The sequence below is a fragment of the Limulus polyphemus genome, unplaced genomic scaffold (assembly GCF_000517525.1).
Source record: "Limulus polyphemus unplaced genomic scaffold, Limulus_polyphemus-2.1.2 Scaffold321, whole genome shotgun sequence".
Classification (NCBI taxonomy): domain Eukaryota; kingdom Metazoa; phylum Arthropoda; class Merostomata; order Xiphosura; family Limulidae; genus Limulus; species Limulus polyphemus.
In genome coordinates this window covers 446,002-456,812 of record NW_013665931.1, presented here as the reverse complement: position 1 = coordinate 456,812, position 10,811 = coordinate 446,002, and the positions used below count along the sequence as shown (strand labels likewise).

Genomic DNA, 10,811 nt, shown 5'->3' with positions numbered 1-10,811 from the left:
GATATTAACTAATGTATTTGAATTACAATCTACAATTTGATACCAAAGTTATTGACATAAATTCATAAAATAGTAGTTCAATAAAATTTTGAAATGAGTCAACAAACGTGATGACATGGCCTTTGACCCAAGTCGATAGGGTTAAGTGGTCTTGTGAAACACCCCATCTCACAGTGGGCACACGCAGGGCTAGGGCACTTTCTTTTTTCTTGGTTTAATGCAGATTTTAGGTAAGTATACCCTGGAAGGCAACACCAGCCACTTGGTGGCATCTTATGTAATGAAAGAGGTACCCTGAAAGAGAATTAGTACATATTCTCCTTGTAGATGGTGGGGTGATTGAAGAATGGCAACTTGTGGAAGCTGAAAGCTATTAGAAGATAAAACAAACGGAAAGTGTAGAGAAAGGATAAATGTGTGGAAAGTCTACATACCTGTCTGGTGGAGCTTATCCAAGGGCCAACAAAGAATAAAGATAAGAGAACATAAAAAGGAGACAAGTCAAATGCAAAGAAATGAGAAATAGTCTGCAAACATCTACACCCTGAGATGAACATGTCAACAGAGAAGTCGATAAACCCATCCCATAAGGGAAGAAGGAAAGAGGTCCATGGGAAAAAAGAGGGGTCCAAGGATAGGGACAAAGGCAGTCATGCCTAACGGGAAAGATTCATAATTAGGCACACCAAACAGCCCAACAGAACACGAGAGTAAAATCGAGATCAGTTGTCTAACAGATGAGGGACAGAAGGTAGGGAGGTAGGTGAGAAGAACAGTGTGGCCACAGTCTGATGAAGAAAGGATAAGTCCAGGGAGAGGTAAAGATAAATGTGGGAAAACAGGTACAAGAAGCATCCAAAGGAAAGACATCAGAACAGGGTTGGCCAAATTTCCTTTGGAGCATGCACTCATGTATTTCCTACAGTAGACCTTGTGGACTCAAGATTTTCTTTCTTGGGAGTCCTTTGTTCTCTTTTATGAACCTTTTGTGGGATTGTTACAGTAACTGGACCCTGCCCAAACTACTTATTGCCTCTCAAACCAGATCTCTTCTTTCTTTGATGCCTCTCTCTTTGATTGAGGTACATTTTTTGATGAGGAATGGACTTATGACACTTGGACGCTGGACAAGAGTTCACTCCACATATACATGCTTGACCTGCTTGCTTTTTGTTGAGCATGTTCTCATTCAATACTACAGTAGGAGACCTATTAAGCATGTGGTAAACCACAATACATTGAACAATGACTGCAACAATCCTGACAGCTAACGAGCCTCCAAAGCCACAGCAGAAATGAGATCTAAGCGTGAAAAACATCCCACACTCAGGACTAAGTATAAATCACTGTCATTTGAGAAGTCATAATTAAAAATTAAAGCTTTTTAAACAAAAGCTAAAGAAAATGAAAATTAAGGTTTTGTAAATGATGCTAATCCCAATAAATTGAACACAGATGAGAAATTTAAAAATGTCTGTGCTCTAAAATACCAAGGAAAAGAATGAAGATTCACAAGTGCAAATGCATAGGGGAAGTTAAATGCATGTGGAGGTGTGTCACCCTCCTATTGGTGCAGGGCTCTGTCCAATGATGACATCATCATGCAGTGGTACAATTTACATAAAATCATATGAGAGTTGCCTCAAGGCTAGTGGCATGTAAATCTCTCTAGCAGATGTGTAAGGTAGATAGCTTATCTGTATGAGGAGGTGAGTTATCTTGGAATTCAGCAAAACAAATCTTTATTTAACAGTCAGTTTTTAACATAAAATTGATTAATTAAACATATCTAATAAATATAATATGTTTCATACTATTCTGCTATAACTTTTATGTCTTGTACATTAGGCATTCTGCACCATTTATTGAAACAATGTAGATGCTAAACATATGTCTATATGCTTCACCATAATGGTTATTCCAATGTATGGAATGAGCTGTTACATATAATATTTTGGTGGTATGTGTTTTTTTTTTTTAATACAACTTTTCTTTAATTAATGGGCATTATACAAAACAAAATATCATACTTTCCATGTGATGAAATTTAATGTTTGATAATTATTCAATCATTATCAAACAGTTTCTGTTAACAATAGAAAAAAATCTGACACTGTTTGAATGCCACCTGATGAATCTCCAAATGCTTAAGACTATCATCAAATTCCTGGCTAGTGAGCATAGATACCCAGCAATGATATACTTGCCAAAGATTGGTTGTAAATTCCCAACCACAAAAAGGCTCTGTTAGGAATATGATTTGCTCACCAAACAGATCAATGTAAATCTTAATCAATGATCCCAAACTTTTTGCAATAAAGACTTTGAAAAATTACTTAACATTTTCAGGAATTTAAGATACAGAAATATAAATAATAAATCTTTAGGCATGCTGGTCAAAGAAACAAAAGTGCACTGAAAAAATGCTGAACTTGCCATTTGTCTTTCATATTTTATGGTATGAAATTGACATATTTCTAAGTATTTGGATGATTTCTTGCACGAGTATAAAACACTGAAGTTGTAAAAAATGAATGTGTGATAATTGATAAAAACCCAGAATCATTCATTTGAAAGATTAACTGTTGTGAAAGATCAAATAAAGTTCTAGGTTCTACATTCAAGAATTCTGAATTTAATAAAGCTGTTTTCACCTTGTATAAGACAGTAGTGATGTCTCAAAATATTATATAATCTATATATATATATATATTCATTTTTTTAGAGGTTGATTGACTTGTCCATTACATTTGAATGAAAAGCCTTTGAAGGAACATATTCCTTTTTAGCTAACCTGAACAAACAGCATTAGAAGCTTCATCAACATTTTTCCAACTTATAATAACCAGTAGCCACTAAAGCTGTATGATTACTGGTATTTGCTAATTAATTAATCAATGGACTCATTCATTAATTAGTACTCCATGCCCCTACATCCTGTACAAGCAAAGGAAAAAAAAATCGGTCTATAGTAATAATTTTCCCTTTTTCTTTTAGATTGTTTTTTTTAAATACTTTTTGAATTACCCTTGATTTAATATTATAGATCTCTTCTGAGAGTCACCATCTGCACACTTATGAAATACATTTTTTGTTAAAAAACAAATGTTACCACAAGTTTTACGGACATTTCCTATTTGACAGGTAAATCGCTAATGTCTATTAAACACCACCTAACAATCACCATAGTTTATTTTTCAAATATGCAGTAATCTCCACTGATCTTCTGGAAATCAAATAATTTTATAATTAAATAATGAAAACATGTTTTTATTAAAGATATGTAATGATTAAAATTATAAATAATTAAGTAGCCAGCTTATGTACAGGATAAACATAAAAACAATATTCAATAATGACACGAGTTATGACAATATTTTACAATAGCCTATCATAATCACTAAACAGTAAACTTAACTTAACTGATTTGATGACAATTTTATTTGAACATAATTAAAAAAACTCACGTTTACTAACATTGCATGTAAATAAAACCATAGTATATCTATTAAAAAGTAAAAACATCATAATTTTAAACAAAGAACCAAACATCAGCAAGATAACTTTATTGCCTTAAGCAATCTCTAGTCATTTGACTTTTGTTTCTTACTATGTGTGTGTATATATACCTGTCTACGTAAGCTACTTAAACCTGATGATAACAAGACCTCCAAACATTGTACATTTGCTACAGTGTTAAACAATTAATAGTTTTCTTTGTTACTCATTCAACCTCTCTCTCAACTGTATAAACTTAACTATCTTATTTCAAGTTATATGTCTTCTAACTGAAGACATTTTTTGTAGCTTTCAAACAGATAAAATTTAACACAAATAAAATCACAATTCATAATGAAAGGAATGCTTACAGAAACTATAAAAAACCTCTCACCTATATGTTTACTTTATTAATACATGATAGTCTAATTCCTGTTCTATCCAATCATATTTAAATTTTCTTTACAGCTGTTTTTTATTGGTAAATGATTATACCACTTGATATGACACAATAGCTAGATTTCAAGCAAGGCCTGCACAAAAACTAAGGAAAACATTTGAAATTCCAGAAATGAATAATAAAATATATTAACAAGGGATGATAACTTTTTGGTAAAGTTAGTTATTCTTTGGGATGAGTAGAAAAATTCTAAAGAAAAAATAAATTGAAAAGAGGTTGTTTTGTTTATGGGAAAAACTCTTGTAAGTTGTGCAGGAATAAAAATTAACTTTTGTATCATGAATTACACTAAATAAGTATCAGAATATGATAAAATGTTGATTTTTAAATAACCTTTTAAGTGAAAATTGTTTAAATACTTAGAATTAACAGATAAAACTGTCTTAAAACAAGCATATGAAAAGCTAGAAGAAATCTTGTCTTCAAGAACAATAGTTTAGGAGTAATGTATTTTGTTCATCCTAAACTGTTGTACATGAAAGGGTATCATACAAGCAAAGTTGCACAAAATCTGTAACTTGAAAATAATATAATTAATAGTGTTTGCAAGTTTCTCTTAACATATTTTCACAAGACTACTATACAAAAACTACTGAATTTTTGTTGATGAACATAAACATATTACACTTTGAAATTTTCAAACAACCAATTGTTACATAATCTGATAAAATTTGTAGACTTTATAATCCTATAAATATCAACAATATAATATAAAAAAAAAAAAAGTGCTTTCATACTAGGCCTACATTATATGCAAGTTAGTTGAATATTTCTTTCATTGTTGGAATTAAAATTATTTTTCAAAACACTTGAAAAAATCAATATGTGGAATCTGATGAACAATACTGATGTTCATAAAAGAAATAAAATAGAGAAATGTTAAAGCTCACTAGATAGAGTACTCATGTTAATCATTTTTCAAAAATATGATTCACAAATATCTCAAATTGTGTTAAACATTTTTACAGATTCATAATTTAAGAAACTGTTACTCACAACAGGGTAGTCTAAGATGTTGTAGGGTGAGATTGCAACAAGATCTCTACTAGCACTACTGATAAATTTATATAATTCATTTTTTGTACTTAAAGCCACACTACTTGTAACTTTAGTAATAAAGTCAAATAGAAAGCCTACAAAATCATTAAGAGTAGCTTAGTTAGGTATTGAACCAACAATTTCAAAGCTTACATCTGTATTTCTAGTAACGTGATTGATATGAAAATAAAGTCAAACATTTCAAACTTTGAACTTAAAAATAAACAATTATAACTATATTAAGAAAAAATTATCAAGTTTACACCTCAATTCATATTTTAGCATTCTTAAGCATGATGCCTATTAATTTTTTTAAGTAGTCACTTATGTAGTCATAGTACTTGCATCTTCTTTATTTTGGACATCTACAATATGAAAACATCTTTCTCACAAGTATTACAGTTTCCAAACAATGAAAAATTGGTTTTCTAACAAGTATATGTTATAAATATATATCGTGAGCAATACTAACTTTGTTCGAAACAAATCTTTAAAGTCTAGAGAACACAAACATTTGTTTGGAAAAAGCCAAGAAATGAACATTTACCATAGTAATGTTTAATTGATACTCAGATTGTTGTATTCATTTAGAAATAAGTTACTGGCTGTTGATCCAAGCTGTGTTTACTTTAGCAAAATTGAAAAACAAAACTTTTACAGTAATCAATAAACCAATCAAATAAAAACACTTACATCTAATATTTCTTTTTGATACTGTTGGCTGTTGTTTATATTAATTTTTGAAAGAATTGGAGGAGTTTCAACCCCCCCTCCCCAAAACTTACAAATATAACATTGAATAATACAGTTTGTTTTTTTAATTTCTGAAAAAAAAAGAAACAAGTGGAAAGGGTGGGGGTTTTCAGCAGCTCAAAATTAGTGACAGATAGCTTTAGTAGCCTTGCAATAACAAAGACTGGATGAGTAAATTTACTAGCGTTGAAAATCAAATTTGAGATCCTCAAATCACAAAGTATTCTCCCATCCACCCATTATGTAGCTTTGCATTTAACAACAAATACACATAATGACAAAATTTCAATTAGGTGATTATTTCTGTAACAATTGACTTCGTCATAATTTTGATTACTTGATATTTTTATGACATTAATCAATGAATAGCTTAGTTTATGAAACACTAATCCATGTAATCACTGCTCATAGGTAATTGATTAAATTGCCCAGCTCTAGTGAACACCCATGTTTTCAATATATCTTGAAGTTTTTAACATTTCACTTTCCTAAAATCAGACATGAGACTATTACCACAACAGATTAAAAACAACAAATCATAATAATGTCGTCCTTCCTACTAACAGCTCCTTAAATATTCTTCTCAGTTCCAAAAATATCTTCACCAGTATGTAAAGATGGAACAGTCAGTTACCCTCAAATCAAAGGCTTACAATAGTAAGTTTGCTAGTCTAGCATATAACTAATCTACCTGTACAAAACTATAATATTTTTATTTATTTATTTTCAGAATCTTAACTTAAACACTCCACATTTATGCAAACCTCAGTGATCTTTTGTAAGATTCTTTCAGCACACATCCTACAAATAAAATTATGGCTACATTCTTTCATTACATGGACCCCAAAAACTTTAAAATCTTCTAAAATAACATCCTTATAATCATAAATTAATTAAATATACAGTATAGTCTAGATATCAACATATTGGAAAGAGTACAGAAACAAGATATTAGAATGATACTTGGTGAAAGGAACTTCAAGAACAAGGAAAAATTCATAGTTTTGGACTTTTGTTTTTGAGGTATAGTAGTGCTTCAGACTTGGAAATCATGGTAAAGCAATGAATCACTCTTCTGAGCTTTGCTCTCCTAAACTGCTAGAATATCATGTCAATGACATCAGGAGTTACACTTGTTGCTAGATTGAAAGACTACAATTTCAGAAAAATTCCTTTGAATTATTAATGTTAAAAGGATAAAACTTGATTTATTCTAATCATTTAGTGGAAAATTTTTAAAGCCATTCTTAGGACAAAGGTATAATAGCTAAACTTGTGCATGCTTCTATACTTTACAGTTAACCTGTCTTTGCATTCACTATTTCACTAAGAGATACACAAAATTTTAGCATGTTTTTAAGTAGAAAAGATATTTGCTTTCATTACTCAATATAAGGCTGTCATCTTATTTCAGACTTTTGCCTGAAGTAAGGATCAAGTCACATGGCTTCAGAAAGTGGTGGTAAAATATTCATCTAGCAACTTTTGGTAAGCAATATGCTTCATTTTCTAGTCAAATTGGTTTATGATAAAATGCAAACATGTAAAATCTTGTGATTCTCACATAAATTAGAAAATCCACTGTTTTAAGAAGCATAATAAGTTGTGCACCCAAACACAAATTAAGGAGAGCAAGCCTCAAAATTGATGGTGTGGTGTAGAAGGAATACATACAACTTTATTTAGATAGTCAAAGAAAAGCAGTAAAGGGCTTGCACAAACTTTCACAGGTGCAATGTTTCAACAGAGAATAAAATTGGAAAAACAAACCTGAATATTATAAGTAAAAGGCATTTCAGAAGCACATATGCAGATTTATTTCAATTATTTTTCTGATTAGTTATCAACCACCTTAACGGTTTGTCTGACAACTGAGAAGTACAATTTGTTTGATTAATCATATGTATATATTAGTGAAGGGAGCCCTCAAGGAACAAAATGGCCTTTACCATCTTACACTACAAGTATAAAATGTTACAACTAAGGTTTCATAACAATTCTTACACTATTTTGAATTACACTTCAAAACTCCGATTACAGAGCTTTTGAATTAAGGCATAGTAATGCATTTTCAAAAGTAATCTGCAACAAATTCTACCACAGCAGTAATTTTGTTTGTGAGTAATGAAAGATGAGATGAATTCTACTGAACTAGTATTATTATTAGTAATTTCAAGAGTAGATTAGTGGTATATGTACCCCTAACAAAAACAAAATGAATCTGATATGAATAACAATTATAAACAAAATGTTTCAATTAAAATGTAACATATGAGAAGTGCACTGCTGGCATTTAAAAAAGAATGACCAAAAAAAAAAAAAAACTGACTAACAAACTTGATTATTTAAATATTTTGTTGATTATTCAAAAATATTTTTATGATTCTAGCATCTATCGGGGCCAGTGATTTTCTGTGGGTACAAATAAACAAAAGCAAAACTTTGTAGAAATGGGCAAATGAAATGAAATTTCAAAACTTGGTCTCAAATACATTAGAAAAATAGATTTCTTATAAACAAAAAATCAACTCGCCAACTATCTTAACTTCATGTTTAACTACATTTGTACAATTAAGGAATAAAAAATTATTTATTACCACTAATTCTACTATCTATGTTTATCATTTTATTTATAGTTAAGCAATTATTTTGTTAATAAAGTGCTGCTACTAATTATAGGAAAGTTACTTGTATAATAGCTACACTCAAAACAATTGTGCATAATTTAGCATCTACTGCCAGCACTAGTAGTCTCGTCATTTGTCAATAATGATTAGTCAAAAATTTATCTGTCTGCTTAGTTTTAACTTTCATACACTTCATAATTATATTCCCAAATTATTATTATTGAACTGACAATTATATGTTAACCCAAATATTTATCTTATAAATTTTCTTCTGAATATCACAAAAATGAACAAATATACCTTCATTTTTAGAAGCAAATTTCCAAAATAGCGTATTAATTTCATTAATAACATCATGAGTTCTAATAATAATGTTATAATAATGGTCAATGCAATGGAAATAGTAAATTACTGTTAACTGAATTCTGTATTTAAACACTAGTTGCTAGTTTGTGCAACATATCATAATGTTTTGGAACAAAATGGGACCTACTGGTCCATCTCGGCTGTCCCATCTTTAAAATAAAACTAAAACTATTAATAAAGAAATTTAAAAAATCTTAAGTTAAAGTCAGCCCTTATCATTCATATACTTATCAAGCTTTCTCTTAAATTCACTTAAATTTACTGCATCCAGAATATCCAAAGGCTAACCACCCTGTTAGGAAAATAAAACTGTCTTAGCTAAAGATGACTCTTACCCTGCCAACATTTATATTTGTGTCCCCTAGTCCTACTATTCTCACTGTTAAATATGAAAAATGATGATGCACCAAAACTCTCAATCCCCCTTTATAATCTTAAACACCTCAACCAGATCCCCTCTAGCACTTGTTTGTTTTGAGAGATTTCAACTTCTTGTATAACAACCCCTCCATACCAGGCACCATTCTAGTAACCCTCCTCTGAACCCTTTCCAACAATTCAATATCCTTCCTAAACTAAAGAGCCCAAGACTGAACACAATATTCCAAATGTGGCCTAACCAGTGACCTATACAGTGAAATTATAGGATCTTTAGTCTTGTATTCAATATTTCTGAAGATACAACCTAAAATCCTATTTACCCTACCAGTACCACTAGCAACAGCAGAATGCTTGGATGGCTAAGTCTCAAGTTAAAGTGACTGATCACCATTACACTGAAAAAGTAAAATCGCTTTCTTTCAATAACACTGTTAAGGGATATTCCCATCCAAATTATAGCTAAAGCAAATTAGTTTCTTCTAGCAAGCTGACTATTAAAAAGCCAAAAAATTCACATTTAGGCAAAAGAGAAAAATTAAGCGTAAAATAGTTTCTCAATAGGCCTACTGACGAATATACACTCTTTTTATTACTAAATAGTACGCCTATATAGGCTTAACTAAGCCTACAGTTAAGCCTAAGACTGGACTTAATTTCTACTTAAGTTCTACTTCTAGTGGGAAGTTCCGACGACAATAATTTGTCAACTCGCTGTCATATGTGTAATGTCACTGACCTAATAAAAGTAGTTTAAGTTCTCTTCTTGCATCACGTTTATCCTTACGAAGCTGTCTTTCTATTTCTTGGTTGATTCTTTTCTGTTCTTTTCCTTCTTCACTGAGACAACAAGCCATGATCAAATTTCTAAATGTAATCGGCGAATGAGCGCGGTACTACAAATTAGTACAACACGAACAACCGCCGTCTTGAGAGCTAACTTCGTCAAGCTACTCGGTAGTCGTCAGCCACTAGGATTGTATAACTTGCGAGAACGTAGATAACGTTAAGCCTAAACCTATCGTTATATTATTATCACTAGTGTTAAACAAAACACAACATTTAACTATTACTGCGAATTTCGACATTAAATACGGCAACGTGATGGCACACTATTTTGATTCTCAGTTTAACAAAAATACTGTGACGATAAAAAATTATAAATTTATCTCAGACACTAACTTCTCAGTTAATATTTCGCTCACAGTCACACACCATCCATAAAATAAGTGAACAAGGCCTCTTTCTCACTCTCTGACGTGCTGGGTGTGGCGTGCACGATTTTACCGGGAGGACAAACAATTAACCCAATAGCTTTCAAATTATTTTACTCAAGAATTGCCGAAACACATACACATATATAATCGACATAATTTAATTATTATTTGACATAACTAGCAAAGAATTGTAAGTGGGGTTCAATAGGACTTGTTTGAAGTATAAAACTTAGAAACAAGGAAAAATAGATCTCCCGTTAGGGAGGGATATAAAATATAACCTAGTAAGAGCCCATGTGTTTAAGTGTTGTCATTCATATCTATTTCCTTGGGAGTGAGTAAGATAGATTTGAACATCCACAGGTTGTGTTTAGCTCAAGATAAACTCTATGTGATCTTTTCGCGAACTTGTAAGTTCAGTGAATCAGGGAAACCTAAATATTGGAAGTTACATTTTAATTTTATGTTTAATAG

The 10,811-nt window shown here is 31.0% G+C and overlaps 1 protein-coding gene across 2 annotated transcripts in view; it reads right to left on the bottom strand.

Moving 5' to 3' along the window:
• The window catches only part of LOC106457356 (guanine nucleotide-binding protein G(q) subunit alpha-like), a 42,614-nt gene extending 32,183 nt beyond the window's left edge, over nucleotides 1–10,431 (bottom strand). For both annotated transcript variants that reach the window (XM_013916765.2, XM_022383258.1), the window contains exon 1: nucleotides 9,860–10,431. In XM_013916765.2, the coding sequence (XP_013772219.1) occupies nucleotides 9,860–9,977 (118 nt within the window). In that variant the 5' untranslated portion in view covers nucleotides 9,978–10,431. The remainder of the gene's footprint in view (nucleotides 1–9,859) is intronic.
• Nucleotides 10,432–10,811: the final 380 nt, after the last annotated feature.